General features: G+C 37.0%; 1 protein-coding gene across 7 annotated transcripts in view; it reads left to right on the forward strand.

Annotated features, from left to right (window-relative positions):
• Positions 1-19,154, forward strand: part of CASK (calcium/calmodulin dependent serine protein kinase) — a 188,376-nt gene that overhangs the window by 126,599 nt on the left and 42,623 nt on the right. For 5 of the 7 annotated variants that reach the window (XM_058838045.1, XM_058838055.1, XM_058838064.1 and 2 more), the window contains one exon: positions 8,742-8,863. In XM_058838045.1, the coding sequence (XP_058694028.1) occupies positions 8,742-8,863 (122 nt within the window). Of the gene's footprint in view, positions 1-8,741; positions 8,864-12,965; positions 13,183-14,530; positions 14,618-19,154 lie in introns of those variants that run through there. The other 2 variants (XM_058838091.1, XM_058838098.1) reach the window with 2 other exon arrangements.

Genomic DNA, 19,154 nt, shown 5'->3' on the forward strand with positions numbered 1-19,154 from the left:
ACACACAGCATTTTCACAAGTGCTTTTTGGTATTTTGTCTCAGGATTGATGTGTGCAAATTGAAATTTTCATCCTGTCCTATTTTGTCAGGCTCTTTGTTGTTGTGTCAAATGAGAAGTTTTTGACAGCATGAGATCTTGATTTTCAAATTCAATGATAATAATAATGGGAATGAAGCTAAATCTTTTAGTCTTTCAGAGTAAGGTCAAACAGCATAGATAGGGACAAGCTGTAAACTCACTGTTTCCAACATGCATGGAAGTAGTTGAACTGGTTAGGATGGTTAGTTGTTTTGTGGTATTTAGAATTCATGAAATATTGTCAATACAAGCCCGTATCTTAAAACAAATCAATTTCATCAACATAAGTAAGAAAAAAAAACCATTTTTGTTATGCAAAAATTACCACTGATTTTGTAAATATTTGTAAAGGGTATTGTGTAATATTTTAATATATGAATGCTTGGGGGAAAAAAAGTACATTCACCTTATAATTATTGTTAATTCCTTTGTTAGTATTACAAGCACAGCTGTCAGTTTTGAGATCATGAGTTTGTGTGTTTCCAATATTTAATTATTAACTTTATGATTTTTCAGCTATTGATTCTTTGCTCTGATATGTTTAAATAAAAAAAAGGGCATAAACACGCTTAATTGAAAGCAATGATGAAGTGGTTGTATTTCTAAATGGTTTGCATCACATTTTTCACTGCAACTTTTGATTTCAATGTAAAATTGCTAAATTTTACTTACTATGTATATTAATATGATGCTATGCATCATTTTCAATATGTTGAATTATTTTATTATTTCACCTTTTACAGTATTTTTTACTGAAAATCACTTTTTTTTCATGAGTTTTTTTAAATAGTTTAATCAATGTTGGGAAAAGTCTGGTATTAATAGATCTCTAACACTGCATCCATGTGCTGCCTTCCCAATGCCAAGTGTTTGTTTTCCTGCCATCCCAGTCTGCCAGTGCCATTTGCTTCACACATAGAAAAACCATATAAAAAACTGGGGGGATCCTTGTCACTTTGGGAGTATTTTGTGGCTAAATTAGTCTGCTAGGTTGCAGCTTTATAAATCGCTTGTTCTGAAATCTTCATACTGTTTGTTGTTTGTCCAAACGCTGCCTTCCTTCTAGGACTTCTAGCAGCAGAAAGTAGGTATCCCTTTGTTTTCCTTTAAGGCATATCAGTCAGCTATGGTGTGTGTCTTTGCATGTTTAAAAATCCGCTTTCTTTTGCTTCTCTTTGCTCTTTTCAGTTTTAATACTGCCTGTTCAAATAAAATTATATAGTATTGACTAAATCTGTCTACAGTATAATACATAATCAACAGTATAATTAAGTAGAAGGGTGATTTCCAGGGAATACTGAAGATTCTAATTTAGAGGCAGTATTAAAATTACCTAAGTTTTGGGGTTTTTTCCCAATATTTAATATTTGCAAAACAACTGAACTAAAATTTAATTTTCATTGAATGAATAAAGCATACAATATTTTTGTTTTGCATTTTCATTCTGAAATTGTTTTCATGGACTAATGCTTTTTTTTACTTCCTACCACCAAACATATACTGTAATATTAGTCAAATATTATATTCTTGCTCTATTGCTTGCATGAAGTTCCTTGATCCTTCTGTGTTGATGTGATACCTGATCTATGCATATGCACTGTGGGTATGCATACACCTGATTTCAATAACTATCCAATATGTGTCTCCTCAGTGAAGGAATGTTGTTGGTGTGTAGGGAGGAGGTTCTGCTGCAAGGTAGCTGCTCACTTTGTGAGAGGCTGGGAGCACAAGCACTTCTAAAACCTTCAGACTGTACTAGCAGAGGAGGTGTGAAATTTTAGACCCTTTGATACAAACCACAACCATTTCAAAAACAATTCAGCATCTCCAAAACCAAACTTTAAAAAGTGGGAGTTTCCTGCAGCATTTTAAGACTTGTAGGTTAACAGCTCTACTTCTGTCCTAGATCAGGACATGTCAGGAAAAATGTGTCCATGTCTCCACTTCTGAACAGTCATGGATTTTATGGTTGTTGCTTTTAATTTTACAGGTTGTGGGGGAAGTTGTTCCTTGTCTTCCTATTTCTCCATCTCAGAATACCTGTCCAGTAACATGAGAGTGAAAGTTCTGAGGATTTTGATATGAAAGTTTTGTGATAGTATCATTTTTAAACAGTTTTAAGGGGGGGAAAAAACCCTCCTACCCAGCCTGTGTCATGATTTTTGGGTTTTTGTGCATAGAGACTTCTGCAAACTGACTATAAGAGTATGTTGCCATCATGCTGGTCAGGAGGGGGATTTTAGACGAATTTGCAATGAGGAAGAAAGGATCTAAGAAGGGATAGTGAAGGGCTTTCATCTACTAAAATATTTATTTGTTTAGTTGCATGTGAGTGCACTTACATGTAAGCTACAGATCTGGTCTAAAAAACAGCACTCGAGCATATTTCTTTACCACCACGTTAGACTGGCTTCTGTCATATCTGTGGTTGGTTTTACAGTAAGGGTAGCTGGGAAGAAGAGTTAACAAACTGTGTGAAGGTGCCAGGTGTGCAGACATGAGAAAGCTGGAGCCTAGACTCAGTGCCCCTGTGTGTTCAGGACAAAAGGAAGTCTCTATTCAGAATTAAGCATCAGTTGCTCGCTGCCCTCTTTGTCCTCCTCCCCCACCACTTCCTCTTCCCCCCTGTCCTTTTCTGTTTTCCATATGTGGTCTCTCCTCTACATTCCTTCTGCTGTTTGGGAAACTTAATCTCTTCTTTTCTTGTCTTTTTTCCATTATTTTTTTTTTCCTTTGTTTAGTCTCTTTCTCCCTGTTTTTTTTTCTGCACCTATTTAATTTAGTTCCTTTTCTGACTTGTACATGTCTTTCTCTCCTTTCTTGTATTCCTTAGATGTTCTTACCTTCTTTAATATAGTTGTAAATTACAATACCCTTAAATTGCACCAGCTGTCTTCTTTCGGAATTTTTACCATCATCTCCATAAACCTCCATCTTTTTAGTTCTCTTACTACACTCTTCCTGATTGTTTTATATATGTATAGTGATTGTATATAGTTCTATTTATATTATCACTGCCTTATTTGCTTCCCAGTAGCATTCACAGAACTGTGTGTGTGTAGGAGCTTATTTGTAAATTTGTAGGGTGTCTAAACTTCACTGTTTGTTTTCAGTCCAAGAAGGAAGAAGTCATGAAATGCTACATAACTCAAATTTGAGCAGGAATGAACATTTACTTGACTTACATTTTAATTACACTGCTGTGCATATGTGAAACATGCATCTTCCACCTTATTTTAAACTATTACAGTTATATATATACACCTGCTTTGGCTGTCATCTGTTCCTGCAGAGTCAGTTGCTCTGGAATACAGTGAACAGCAAAGAGCAACAAATTACTGTGTGAGGTCAGAGGCATCTCAACTCCAGTGATTTTTTGCAGATGTTGTTTCAAGTGATGAAGAGCAGCTGATGCTCAGCTGGCTTCCTCTAAATCTGAGAAGTTACATCAGTTGAAGTAGTGGAAAGGTCTGCACTTTATAATAATACTCACGCTTGTTTTTTTCATGAGATTGTATCCTGTGACTTCACTTTGTGATTCTAATATTTGATCTCGCAAAAATTTAACAATTTCTGGTGATTCTTCATCTTTCCTTGCTGGATGTACTACCCTCAGACCTCTTCACAAACAAAGTAAAATGTAAATCCTGCCTTCTGAAACACCTGTGCTTTAAGAGCCAGGATTGGTTTTTTAATTTCATTTACAGCAGCTGCCCATGAGAAGGCAGCCAAGAGATGAGGCTGAGAAAAATCAGATTCTGTTTATTGTACATTGCTGGCATAGGGACTGCGCTGTGATATATAGAGAAATTGCAAATGACAGCAAAGCCTTGCTTAGTCATTTAAATACCACTGCAAAATCTTCAAGACACAATTACTTACCTATTTACACAAAAATAGTTGAAAGGCAAATCAAAAAAATGCAGTTTATAAGAATGAAAAGGATTAAAATGAGTGGCTGGTATCATGAACTTCATTTTATGTGGTTCTACACATCTAAGAGATTTAGATTTTGTCAATGTCTCTTTAATAAAAACATGCTATTATTATAGTGGTTATTATAAGTTCTTCTGCAGAGTTATTTCCTGGCAAGTAATTGCAGGAGTCTAGCAAAAAGGTCACGGGTTTTTAGTTTTGTGTTTAAACAACATCAGACTTCCTGAGTTTTGGGTTTTCATTATTCAGAAGCGGGTTTATGACTGACCCAAGACTTAAATGGGCATTTGTAATCTTCTGTGTTAAAAAATAAATCAGAGAGTTATTTTGCCCTCTGTCAGAATGTGTTTGCAGTCAGGATGTAATCTGGGTTTGTAGCAATATCTGAGTCTCCTCACCTAAACACGTTTTTCAGTCGTACGCTGCTGCAGATCACATGTCACATGAAAAGAGGTTCCTAATTCTATTTACTGCCTGTTACATAACAGAGAGATAACATAACACCTGCCTGGTGTGCAGAGAAGCCTCAGAAAAGCAAATTTTTGGGATGTTTTGCACTGGGGGACATACAACTACTGCAGAATATGTAGGCAATTCTTGGAATGGTATTTAAAATTCTCTTCTATTCTGTTCTGGGGAGAAGTAAACAACTCCTCCCTACATTTAAATTTCAGTTTCTCTAGTCAAACCACCTGTTCCAGACTAAAATAGCTGGATGTTGTAGTAACAACCCATTTTACCAACTTTGCCTTCTTCCAACCTGATGAGCCAGTGTCCATAGCAACTTCAGGTCCACTGTATGAGAACTACAGAGACTCTAGAGACAGAATTCTGCTGTAAGAGAAAACTATTTCTGACTGGCCATCTCCAAAAATTAAGTAATAGAACCTGCACAAAATACCTGTGGTAACTTTGACTATGCACAGCATAAAGAGAAAATCCCAAGTTTCTGCCTCATAAAACAAATACATGTCTCTGATAAATAATAGATCTGCCTCAGTAGGCAGAAAACTGCTCAGTTCATCTCTGTCTTCTCAGAAGTAATTCGGTATCATCCTTGAGAAGTCATTCCACTAACTACAAAAGCATTTTATATATTAATACTGACTGCAGGAGACTGTCATAAGCATTCTAATGTGGTTTTCTTCTTTATTATATATGACAGTCCATAGTTTTCAGCTTTTCAGAACTGGCAGTCCCCAGGAAACTCTGAATGGTTGCAGCCATCCTTTCTTAGGTATTCATACGGGAATACAAGAAAGACGAGGTTGTGTGCATGGCCCAGAGTGTCACTGCTCCTTTGGACACTGAGGTCATTTACTGTGTATTTACAGGAGGATCCAGAGTCTTCTCACAGAACCATGTTTGGTGTGGATTTTGTTACTGTTTCTGCAGAGTCTTCTATTTATATCACTGGAATTGCAGCCTTTCCTGTGCAATTGGATCTGTTCTTACAGTAACTTAAGGTGCAGGGTGAGATTCATTTCACCCAAAAGTTGGGGCTACTTGAAAATTCTGGGTCAGTGAGCAGCATTTTTCAACAAAGATTACTTTATGGAGTCTTAAAAAACAAGCACAGCCAGTCAAGTTAGTCAACTTGCTGATTTTTCCTGAGTTACTAATATTTATGCATCATTTTAATTTGCCTGTTTCTAGGTTCTATCTGTAACTGCTACAGACCATGAGAACTCTGAGATTTTAGCTTATATGATTGTAATAATTCACTTAAGTCCTTCCTTTATGATGAGGCTAAAATGGGTGCACTTGCAATGTTGAAAAGAAGTTAAATCCTGTTTCAAGAGGATATAAGCTTTAATTATAAATATTGAGTGCCTTTACACTTTCCCCAAAGGTTAGAAATTTAGCTTGAATATGAATCTTTTTAGAAACAGGTATGCTGTAAAGGTTGGTTAATTTTATTTTATGTCGTATCTCTTCTCTGAATTTAAAACTCTTCCAAAAGGAACTTTCAGATTTTTTTAACAGATGTCTGTAACAAAGAGAGTTTGAGTGTTCACAAAAATGCCTCTAAAATTGTTCTGTCACTTTTTTTAAGCACTAACATACTGTCAGTATATTGCTGCTATGCCATTTTCTCATGCAGGTGCACAATATCTGTAAATGAGTGAGGGGCATGGCAGTAGGTGAAGCATAAGATTATAGTTTAAAAAAAAAGCATAAGGTAAAGTTGTCATTTGGGAGATTAACAAAGTCTCTGTCAGAAAGTCCCCTCAAATTTCTTAAGGACATTCTTGGAAACTTCATTTTACAGCCTTCTATTCAATGTTACCAATGAGCAGGAGAAAAAAAGACCTAATGATCAATCCCTAATTTTTTTTTTTTCATTTCCATTTCAAAGCCAGCAAAGTATTCCACAAAAAAAAAGTTTGCAATGGAAATAACACTGTCAAATAAAAAATGTGGTGATCCAGAATGTTTGGTGTTTCACAATAACACAGCACTGCAGGCAACTTTGAACATACTTCTTACTGGTTCCAGATTTGGCTCAGGTTTTTGTGATTATGGGCAACACTGAGCATTATTAGAGACTCTTAAGATACCCAGGCCTCTGAAGTGAATCTTCTCTTGAGTTTTTCTTAAATGCTCCAAGTACACAGAAAGGGCTTTGAACCTAGAACAAGAAATTTTGCTTGAAAATAAAATAATTCTAACTCAGCATGAAAAGAGCAGAAATAAAAGAGAATTTTAACAAATTTTCTTCTACCAATTGCATCCTGGAAAGTCAAGCAATTTCCTTCAGGCTTGGAGATCTCTAGGTCCATCCACCTTTAACTGACGTGCTGAAGATGTAAAGGCAACAGTGCAATCCTTTTTGGGGTCCCTGGGTAGTTTGTTTTCCTTGCCTTTGAGGCTTAGCTGTGATCTCTCCATCCTCTTACCAGCACATCCCCAATCCTTATATTTTATATTTTATCAGCTTTCCTGCTGGATCTCAGAGGGTTGTGAATGGTTCCTTTCAGCTGAGCAGCCTTGTTCATTATCAAAGAGGAAGCAAATTTTTCTCTTTTTCAGTGCACCTGACCTCATGCACCACAACTACTAAAAGTCAAACCATTTGTTTTATTTGCTGGCAGCCACAGGTTTTTAAAATAACATAAATTAGTACATCAAATAGGTATAAGTAGTCCAACACACTTGATGGGAGAGAACTAAGAAGTTTTAGTGCTCCTGAGACATGTGAGTGAAGGGGATATTGTGGTTCTCAAACCTTGTTGTACACAGAACTGTGAGGAGAATCCTAGGCTGAGGTTTGTACTAAATGAGATGCAAGAGTTTCTAGATTTGTAATTTATTTCTCCTTCTAAACCATGAGATTGCAAGTCTTGTATAGTAGTTTTTGTGTATTTTTTAACGCTCAATCCAGTTTTTCAAGATTTTCAGCGAAATAAGTTAACTTCTTTCCCTGTGTGGTTAAGAGCCTGTCTGGTGTATTTTTTTTGTATTACATTCTGAAAATGCAGTACAAAATGCTTTGAGTTAAGGAAGGCTGGTAAGAATTGTTCGTGCAATAGAGGATAGAATTTCAAGGAATGCAGCAATTTTTTAGATATTATCTCTCTTGTCAAAAAGACAAAGGTAAACATATAAGTAAACAGAATAAACATATTGATGAGAAATTGGTGAAATAGAGAATGTGTAGAATCCCGTGTCCAGAATTAACAATTTATTTATGAAAAAGCATTCAGTGGTCCACTGCCAGACCACCAGCATTGTTGCAGACTCACTGGATGTGCTGCCTTCTTACCAGATGCTTTTGGCACAGTGGAAGAAGTGAAGACATGGTCAGTGGGTGTTGAGATAAGCCAAAGTTGGCATTCTAAGGTGGCAGCCACCACTGACACTGTGATTTTTAGGCAAGTTGTTTGATACAGAACCACTATGGGCTGGTGTACTTGGTGGATTTGTGTTGTTTCTTTGTCCTCTGGTGCTGAGAGTTCAGCGTTTCCTCATGGACTTGCACCTTCCACAGTGCCTCCCATTTCTCCTTTCTGTCTCCATAGCTGTCGCTTCTCTCTCACCCCCATGCCATATAAAAATCATGCCCATCATCCTATGACCCAAACCAATGCCCTGGTGAAAAAGCAGCAAGTGTAATAGCTGGGTAGGAGATAACCAGGCAAGCAGAACAAACAGAACAAAAACACATTACAGCCTTTTTTGTCCCCCAGAGGATTCAGCAGTCCAGGTGTTTCTCCCTCTTCCCTCCTTTATCCTGATACTGATTTTAAAAATATTTGTGAAAGCATTGGTTTTTCCTGATTTTACTGTTGTTTTGGATTTGATTTCAAAATAATTCTTAACTGATGCCTCAAAATTTTACAAAATGTATTTGAAATTGTCCGACAGTTCAAAAAGAGAAGTGGAGGTTGGGGTGGGAATGGTGAGGACAGGTACTTCATAAGACATTGTTGGAAGCAAGGCTGAAATAGAACAAAGCTGGTCTTAATAAAACCGGGTTTTAACATCTCTCCCATTAAGCCATTTCTTATGTATAATTATATTATCTGTGAGCCCTTTTGATATGTGTAAAATTTATTCAGTGAGTTTTCCTGTTAAAACTCCAGCTTTTTTAAATTCCTGTCTCCTGTTCTAGTTGTACCAGATGAATTTAAAGTTTCCTTTTCCAAAGTTCAGTTTGCCATGAGTCATTGCTTTATTGATTTTTTTTTTTATTCTTTTTTTTTTTTCCTTGTTGCCCCATAGGAGCAGTTTCACAGGTGCTGGACAGCCTGGAAGAAATTCATGCACTTACAGACTGCAGTGAAAAAGACTTAGATTTTCTTCACAGTGTTTTCCAGGATCAGCATCTTCACACATTACTAGATGTAAGTTTTCTGTGATAAAAATTTGAATGTGTTCCTGTATCTGTTGTTCATTGGATAATATTTTGTTTTATCCTGAGCATACTGCTTTCTTTTGTTTGATACCAAAATCAATTTATTTAGTTGTAGAATGTAAGAATCATCCAGCACTTTATGCAAAAATACATTTTTATGACTGTACTATATAGTATTTTAGAATAAGTAAGTGATTAAGAGTTTGAGTTAAAAGGTTTGCTTTAAAATAATTCATCAGAATAGCATTTTTTTCTTTTAATAAGGGCCAGATTTTAGTTTTTATTTTTATTAACAAATAAAAAGAAAATCGCAACTTTATAACTGTCCATATTCTATTATTGTTAATATTAACAGTACTGATCCTAGGCCAGTTCTTGGGATATTCTTACAAGTGGGAAATTTTTTTTGTGAAAGGCCAAGGTATGCTCATTTCTCTTTTACACTTGGACACAGTATGTAATAGGCTCAATCATCTAAAATCTGTATTGCTCTGTGTTTCTGGAGGGCTGTTAGTCCATAAGGCAGCAGTGTCTTCTGGAGTGCCAAAACACTCATTGAATGACAAATTCAAAAGCACATCATGCTGTCAGTGACTTTGTATGTGCACAGCACTGAGGTCTAAAATAAAAGTCAAGAAAAGTACCTGAAAAAATACTTCCCCCCATGTTTTTTTTCTGGGTTATGTGGATACTTAATGTTGAAGACAGAGGACTTGCTTTTCAGACCAGCTTTTTCTATAAAACAGTCTACACCTTGCATTGAGAAAAAACTCCAGATGGACCCAAATGCACAGAGGCACCTTGGCACAGCAGTGGCAGATCTGTAGCACAAAGCAGCTGGCACTGAGGAGCCTGTGCTGACAGTTCTGTGTGTTCCTTAGAACAGGCTTTCACTTTATGCCAGTTGTACTGCAGTCCTGTGGACTGAGTAACCACTGGTAGGTGAGCAGCATTGTTTATTTTAATGTTGTTTGGGAGTAAATATGCTCTGGTAACACTGTGCGGTGAAAAATAAAGAATGGTATGTAGGAATAATGAGATTAATTTTAAAAAACACACTCCTAGATCAAACCAAAACGCTTGTGTGACCACATGGATGATGACCCTTTTCGTACAATGTCTGAAACTGAACAGCTCAGTGGATATCACAGATCTAACAAGATGTGTGAGGTTTTTACCCAGTGCAAGAGCCACAGGATTAGGAGTCACTCCAGCTGTCTGGTCTGCAGGTAGATGATTATGTTTGTGGATACTTGAGAGAGTTTCTGCAAAACTCTTCAATGCTCTGCTTCCTCTGTGCAGCTTTGCAGGAGCACGAGCTGAATGTAAACAGCTCCACGGGTCCTTTGGTGTCCAGAGCCTTTAAAATGTAGTGAATGATTTGTGCACTTGTTACAGTTTGATCAGTCACTTGAATTCTGTGCATTCTTGAAGTTTAAGGGATTCCAATGCCCACATCCAGTCTGGCAGTGGCCCCAGCTGCTGCTGGGTTCTGAGCTGGCCTGTGTGGGAGCACAAAGCTGCTGGCAGAGCTTCCCCACAGTGCAGCTGCCCCTGGACTGGAGGATCCAGAGATGGGGAGTTGGCTGCGAAGTGATGATGGCATTGCTCTGGCACAACACTGCAGCTCTGATATTTGTTCTTTGATAACTGTTTATGCATTTTACATCAACAGTCATTGGATAAAATATATATGAAGCACACAGGGGGAAGGGACAAGGAGCTCATGACTTTCCTGAATTGCATCTCCAACAACTCATCTTTGCAATTTGCATTAAGATATGATTTTTTTTCCCAATTTAAGTTTATCTAGCTTGCATCCCAGATGCTTAAATTGCTTTTTATGTGGCATGCTGTAGTATAGAAAGGTGATCAGTTAATATGAATAAGAAATAAAACATCTGGAGAGGAATAGAATAACATGAGTGTAGTAAGAACCAAAACACTTGTGTCACTCATGCAGAAAGGTTTTAGATATTTATTAACCATTATTATGTTACCATATAACTTCTTGGGCTTTGGGTAAAAAAACACATGGCCTTAGTTTCAGTATTTTTCTGGATGACAGGTCTGCCAGACATTAACTCATGCTTCTGCAATGCTTTTGCTTTTTTCTGTCCTTGACAGTACCAGTCTGGTTCCTAGTACTTCATTCATAACCTGTTATTGCTGTAATGCTCTGTTGTAGCTTTTCAAATAAGAATAACCAGCAGTGAACTCTTAAAATTTTCACATTCTTCATCACAGTCATTCTCATAAACAGAAAGGGATGCATTTAATTGCACTTTATAAAGATATCTATGACAACAAAATGCCATCAAAAAGCTTTTTTTTATTATTATTATGCTATGTGGAAGGGAGATGATAGAATCTTCCAAAAGATACTTTGATTAGAAAAATACAAAATATAGTTCTGAAATAGTGCAGTGTCCTGAAAGGCATATTTCAAAGCCTTAAGCAAGTTACAGACAGTATTATTTGAAAGGGTAGCTTTCATGGCAGTAACTTAAATGTGGGAGATTGGTTTCTGGTTTTGTATCAATACTATTCCAATTTCCTTCTCAGACTTCTGAAAGAAATCACCAGTTGTACTTGGATGAAGTTCTATCAGGGAAACTGTTTATTCCTCTCAGAGTATTTGGGGTTACCAAAGCCACCAGACCAATTAACCTATAAACCATTATATCCCACTAAGTTGGAATTTTCTGTTCTGTTGGAAGTTGTGGCTGTCACTTTGCATTAAACTGCTGTTCCTCTTCTGTGGCCATTTTCCACAGTTAAATTGGTTCTTGTGTTCCTACTCTTTCTCAAGAGTTATCCTTATTTTTAGATTAAGCACATGATGGTAGATCATGCCTGCTGCTGAAATACCTTATTTTACCTCTGAAATAACTTTTTCTGAAGGCCAGAAAAGAAAGGACAGTCATTTTGTTAATGATCCATGTGTTGGGTTTTTTAATAGAAAATAGAAATATTGCTTTCTAAGCATTTCATTAACTTGGGTGTTATGAGGACAGGAACCTCTGAAGGCATCATCCCATCAATTGTTTTTAATCAATTTGTTTAGATAACTGTCTTAAGACTCTCTTCCAATTTACTTGGTGGCCAAAGGTGTTCAAAACAAGGAGAAAAAAGGTGCCAACTACTTAGAAAGTAGTTTATATTCACTCTCAGCCAAATCCTGCAGTAGAGAAGCATATCCTGATGTGGATTTATTGAATAGTTTCGTTCTGTGTTTTTTTCATCATTTTACAGAAACCTATTATTTGTGTTGATGGTATTTTTCCTGCACTGAAGTTACACAATTTATTATTAAAAACTTAATTGTGTTTACTGCAGAGAGTAAAAAAAAGGCCCTTCTAGAAACAACCAGATAGACATATTCACTGCCTAAAAAAAATTATTGTTTAATGATTGAGGGTTTTTTTATTATTTCTTTAAGTAAAAAAGTAGCTTTGGTTAGGACAGATTTTTCTTTTTTCTTGCTTCTGTTAAATGTGTGATGATCAAAATTCTGGTGAATGCTGTAGGTCATTTCTCTGTGTCACTTAGAAATGTCTGAGTTTATGACTATATAAAGCTTTATAGACTGTTTCATTCCAGTATCCAATTTAGATGATAAAGAATGCAGTACAGTATATAAATAACTTTGTGGAAAAACAGACTTAAATTTAAATAGTGAAAGCAGTTTTTTATTACCATAGACAGTTTTTTTAGAAGCCTTATCAAATGCTTGAATTAAATTCTTTTTTATTGACTTTCATGGAAGACATTCTAGGAGACACTGCTGTCCTGTGTCAGCAGTACTGATAAAGAACTTGGAAAGAAATGTGAAGAGGTTACTAATTTTGGAGGTCACGACAAAAGATTTTACTTCACTAATTATTTGTTTTGCAAAGTATAGTGGGCTTCAAGGCTGTGCTTAGTGGGGAAGAATTTTACACATTATGTTTCGTCTCTAACAGTGCATCAAAGGAATTTTGCTCAAATGTAACCCCAGGAGCTGCTGATTCGTGCAGCTGCTTGCACTGAAGGAGATAAGAGAAATCATTCTCCTGTTGAGTGGAGTGCTTTGGTCACCTCTGCAGGGCCCTGGCTGGGCTGATTCTGAATGCAGATGTCGCTCAATTTACAAGCGAGATTTTCACCCAGCAGGAGAACAATATCAGCTTTTGTGTGACTGGGGCCTCTCTGCTGGCTTTGTCTGCATCTGTCTGTCCCAAGGCAGTGATAGTTCTGTAGGCTGATGTCTTTTGGCTGTTAATTTTAAAAGTTTGTTACATTATTTTCATAGATGGAATCCTTGAGGTAAGTGTTATTTCTGTGATAGAAATGATACAAGCTTTCAAGAAAGTTTATTTTACTTTTTGCTGGCTTAACACCTTACACACTATGGTTTTAACTAAATGAGGTTGAATTAATTTCGCACTGGCCATTTGGATCATGTCTCTGTCTGTAGCCACTTCTTTCTTTTTCGCGTTTAATTTATATTCACAGTGCATATATTTAAGGCATACTGATTTCTCAAGAGAATCTCACTTCTGTGTCTGTTATCTTTTGTTGCTCATGGTAGTGTTTCACAGGAACCTGCATCCATGCACACTTTAGAGTTTCCTTAGGATTTCTTTTGAACTCTGTCATCCAAACAGATTTGGTCCTGAAGTCCAGACTTTTAAGGAAACATATTTTCTCTTTTGCTAGAATGAATGTTGTTGGAACCTCAGTTTAGCTTCTCACATGGTTGGCTAAAGCTTTCTGCTGGGTTTATTTTGGTTTGTTCTGTTTACCCTCCCAGTCTGGATGTTGGCACAGCAAATTTGAATGTCCTTTGTAAAAGTTGCAATTATTCAGCAGTGTCGAGGCATGGCTGATACTATAGTCCTCTGTTTGACAATTTTTTAAACTCTACATGCTTTCATCCCTGATTTACTCTTTTTTGAGCAAAGTGTATTATTTTACTGATTTTAATGTATACTTTAGAAATGAAAAAAAAGCGGGGGGAAGCAAAAAACATTTTGATTTTTCTCTTCAGGATGCTTTCATTTCGTTTTTTCTTTTATTTTAAATCATGAGCAGACTGGTGGAATATCTATCATATGATGTAGAAAATAAAACTAGCAGATGTGTATAAAAATCTTAAATATTTTCCTAGGTCATCTAGTTTTACTGTGTTTTGATTTGAAGGAGAATGTCTTTCTATGTGAATCACATAGTGTGGTTCGAGTTTTTTGGATGCACATTGGTCCTTAACCTCTTGAATACTGATTTTTTTAACACTTATAGGGGGAAGATGTTTTAGTGAAACCTGAATGCCTCTCTTTTGCAAAAACAGATCACAAAGTGTATTATGGATGTCTTGCTTAAAATCCCTCAGAACACATTATGCTTAAGTGAAATAACACTTTATCATTTTTAAAACACATTGTTTTCATATTTTTAATTGTCCTTTACTTCGTATCTTTGTAAAACGAAAACACATGGAAAGTATTTGTTAAAAAGAAGAAACTGTGTTGGCAGGAAGGCACCTTGCTATTTGGGGAATCAAATCTGGCTTTTATCCCAGTGCAGAGGCGGCGTGCTCAGCCTCAGGGAGTGGGAGGGACTGTCCCACACTGCAGTGGGAACTCCTTCCCCAAGCAGTGTAGACAGAACAATGACCAAGCCTTAGGGAGAACTGTGAAGAATTCCTTCAGCAGGTGGGCTGGATCATCACCACCAGTGCAGTTCATTTGTTCTCTAACAGGTAACTTCTCTGGAAGCTCTGTCTGAAAGAACACAAAAAGCAGAGGCTATCCTGGAATTCGTTCTGCATTACTTCATAATCATTCTCTAAAATACTTTCCATTTTCATCTTCCATCATACCTTTGCATTTCATTTTCTCTGCTACTGGGACAGGTGGATCACTTTGCCACTCAGCATCATCTCATTGTTTCCTTGTTCTTCCTGTTCCTCTGCCTTATTAAATGGGGGATTTATTTTATATCTAGTCTTCAGAGCAGAAAGCATTCTTGTTCCACATTTTTACAGTATATAATAGTGATAAGTGAGTGGGTCTCTTAAACACAAGGCTAATGCAAATATGAGCCAACAGTTACTTTTATAAGTAACTGTAATTTTTGAGAAATTTATGTATCTAACACCTTCCAACAATATAAAATTCTACCTCAGTTTTCATGACACTGTGAGAGTTAATTTTTTATGCTTAACCTGTTTTCTTTTTAACTAATATTCTGTCATTTTGTGTATTTTTGTAAGCTTGATACTGATGTGGTGAATCCTCAAGTGAAACTCAGCTCAGATAATGTACTTGAAATGGGAATTTTAATACTTAGCCTATACTTCTTGGCCTGATGTCATCTCCCCTGTGTAAAAGGTGTGTCATTGTGTCTGTGTGCACCAATATCTCTTACTCCAAAATCCATAGACTTCTTTTTTTTGTGGAACTGAAATTTCCCATTATTTCAGTGTATTTTTAAGTTACTGGGCCCTGATACATCAAAGAACAGTAGCATTGTATTCCAGGCTCTTGTGGAACATTTAATTATTTTAACTGATACTGTCTTGGGATAAAGAGGATCAATTTCATACTTAACTTTCTACATTTTCTTCACTTCTTTTGTTGTGTGTAGTTCAAGTTCCTTTTTAACCATAAGGGCTACCTCTTGTGTTTGGGTTTTTTTCCTTATAAACCTTCAGATTCTTACTTTTATTATTTCTCCAAGAGCTTGGGATCTACTCTGAGAAATGACAAAAATAAAGAAATGTTGCAGCACCTGGGCCATAAATCGTGAATAATGCTTCAGCTTTCTTAGTGCTGGGAGCTTAATTTTGGAGTGATACTTCAGTGTGCACTTAGTTTACGTTCAAAAACCCAAAGACAATGTACAAACAGTTCAGTGAGCTCTGCTCCTGTGTCTGAATGCTGGTGAGCTCATTGCAGTGTATTTTTATGCTCAGAATACGTGAATAGGGAGAAACAAAAATACTTGTTAATTCCAGCATTAGCACCTCCTGCTGCAGGGTGTGCTCCATGTCACAGAGCAGGAGAGGAGCTGTGTTCTTGTTAGTTATTGTGGATTTAACTAGTTTTATGGGTTCTGGATCCCCCTGGAATGAGGTTCGTGGTCATTAGCATTTTCTCTTCAGGGTGATGATCCAACCCTGACGAGGTTGGTACTTTGGCCAAGAGGATTGGGAAAGAAGCCCATTTAGGCCTAACCTGACTCTGTTAGTTCCTGTTCTTGGTTATTAGCCCGTATTGAAAGGTAGAGGAAAGAAAGGAGCAAAGGTGTTGTCCATGGAACAAACCTCTTTATAAAATCCTTCTGTACTGAGGGAGTAGCTTTTCCTGGTGCTTATTGAATCATTTAGGTTGGAAAAAATCTTTAAGGTCATCGAGTCCAGCTGTGAATCTGACACTGCCAGGTCCACCACTTCACCAGGCAGCCTGTCACAGTAACCCTTTTGGTTAAAATTTTCCCTAATATCTAACCTAAAACCTTCCCTAGCACAACTTTAGGCTATTTGCTCTTGACCTATCCCTTGTTACTTGGTAGAGGAGATCAGCCCCAGCTTGCTACTCCTTTGAGTGAGTTGTAGAGTGATAAGGTCTCCTCTGACCCTCCTTTTCTCCAGACTAAACACCCCAAGTTCTCTCCTCCCCCTATTTAGACTTCTGCTCCAGACCCTTTTTCAGTGTCTTTATCTAAACTCTGTCCAGCACCTCAGTGTCTTTTCCATTTACTTCTGTCTCATCAGCTGTATGGTGTCACCTCTAAAAAGTGCATTACCTTGGTTTTGTTAAGAGCAGCTTCAATTATATCTGATGCAGTGAAAAAAAAAAAAAAAAAAAAAAAAAAGTGACTCTATTATTGAAATAATGGGATTTTTGTGTCCTTGAAGTCACTAGCCTGTTAGAGTACCTTGGGAAATCATGCTCTAAGCCCAAGGTTTTCCCAGTGCTACTTACTGGTACATTCCAGAGTGAGAGTGCTTTGATTTTTTTAAATGGGACCTTTGAATTTTATTCTGTTGGTTTTCCAGCTGCTGTGCTGGTTTTGTTGGTACTGCCATTGCAAAGCATTACCTTTATCTCGTCTTAGTTTGGCAGATTTCATCTTTGCAAAAGATGTTAAAACATTTGCAGTGTGAACAGAATAAAGTCTGGTTATGTCTGTGTACTGTCTAGCATGTCTTTTAACATCTGCTGTCACTTGTGGAGAATTGCAGCTTCTACACTCAATAAAATTTTTATGATGAGTATTAATGTGGGTTTTCCTTAAAATAGGAGACAAATTACTAGGTTAGAGTCCTACTTTGTAAGGAAATAAAATGCTGTCAGACACCAGAGTCTGAGTTCATCATACACGAATGAAGCATTTAGGGACACCTGAAATTAAACAGAAGAAAATAATGTCTGCTGTGATTTTGAGGAGTAGCATAACCTTTCATTATCAGTACTTCTGTGAGACAACTTGAAATACATAAATAAATAAAAGTCTTCTTGGTAACTGTGAAGCGAATACAGAGGCACAATGGGGGAAGAAATGCACACATCTTGGAGTTTATTGTTTACAAATACACTCCTTTTCTTGGCTCTTTTGCCTCTGAAGTGTTAAGGTTTTGATTTACAGAGTAAGTGCATAGCAATTGATAATCTCTGCTAAAAAGGAAAAGTTCTACAACAGAGTTAAAATTTGTTTGTAGTTCATGTATACTGAAGGTAGAAACTTTGCCCCTTGCAAAGAAATAGAATATGCAAGTCAGGTATTACTGAATATCTGTGGGGTCTGAACCAATGTAAGCATAAATGATTCCTTGAATCTGTTTTTCACTGTATCAGTGTGTGGAGCTGCAGAGATTTGTGTAGTCTTTGTTTTAGACTGAACTTTGTGTGATTTCCCTGTGGTTCATGACTGCCTGCAGTTTTGCTGCAGCATTATAACCTTTTAGATAGACATACAGAAAGATATGCAACAGATATGCCAACACTTAGCTACATAACAGGATGAAAAACCTCTTCAGTGTTCTTTACCTTAACCTTCTGGTTTCCTTCATGTTTCCAAGCATACAAAATATGTCAGTGGAAGAGACACATGATAAAACATTGACTGGTAATGTCTGATGCCACAGGGCATCTCTCCCTGTTGCTGACACAGGTGAAGGGCTGTGTGCTTTCCTTACAGCTCTGATGTCACCAGATTGCCACTGACAGACCCAGTGAAGGCAATGAAGAGGATTTCTTTCTGGGATCCTTTTTACCCTTTGGATCACTGCAAAGGCAATACATGCAGAGTCCTTTGGCTGTGGGCTGCAGGATGTGTTTTCCTTCTCAAAGAATCTCAAAGTGATTCTACAATCATTTCAGGGTTCCACCTTGACTAAAGACATACCGTATCTCTCACCCGTTGTTTAATATGTGTTCATCTTCAGTAAAATAAACCTTTGTAATTTGTGTTTTACTAAGATGCTGTTCTGGCAGCTCAGTAGGAGCACATCTGACAGGCAGTTTGTTGTCATGTGTAACACACTGAAGGGTCAGGAATTTTATTCTGTCAGTTCTTGAAGTAGATCAGTTTATAGATCTCCTTCTCCCATAGCAAGGCAGTGACCCCTAAGAAACAGGTGTTATCTTCTGTGTGCCTCAGAAATGTGGTCATTAACAACCTGTTAATATGTATTAAACATTCTCCAGTTGGCATTTAGCTTCACTGGTGTGTCAGGATTTCAGGGTTTGTGCAGTGAAGTTTCTCATTCTCTAGAACACACTTGTTTGCCAGTCACATGCAGTGGGAACTGAACTAATGCACAGAGAAAAATGGTTTTGCCCAGTTGAGTTTCTCTCCTCTATTCCAAAAAGTTACATTTCAGTTTAAAACAAAACAAGTGAAGGAGCCCAGATGAGGAATGATTAAAAAAAAAAAAAAAGAAAAGCAGCTTCAAGTAAAAGCTGAAATTGCATAGGGCTGACTGAGTTTAGCTGGAATCATTTTCTCTTACTTCTAGTAGGTAAAGGTGTAAGAAAATCTGGTTTTGTGTTTATTTCTGATACAGGTAGCACCAGCACCAAGTGTAACTCTGTTCTAAAAGACACATTATGAGTATGTAAGAATATAGATGACTTCTAAAACAAGGTACAGTTGTCCTGCTTTTTGAAGATAAAAGTTCCTCTAAAAATTTGAAGAGTATATTTTTCAGTTCTGTCATGTGAGTGTTCAAACTTAAAACTGAAATTCAGAGTCCAGTTGCTACTGCAACGTTTTTTACAGGAAAGATTATT

The sequence above is a fragment of the Poecile atricapillus genome, chromosome 1 (genome assembly GCF_030490865.1).
Source record: "Poecile atricapillus isolate bPoeAtr1 chromosome 1, bPoeAtr1.hap1, whole genome shotgun sequence".
NCBI classification, from domain to species: domain Eukaryota; kingdom Metazoa; phylum Chordata; class Aves; order Passeriformes; family Paridae; genus Poecile; species Poecile atricapillus.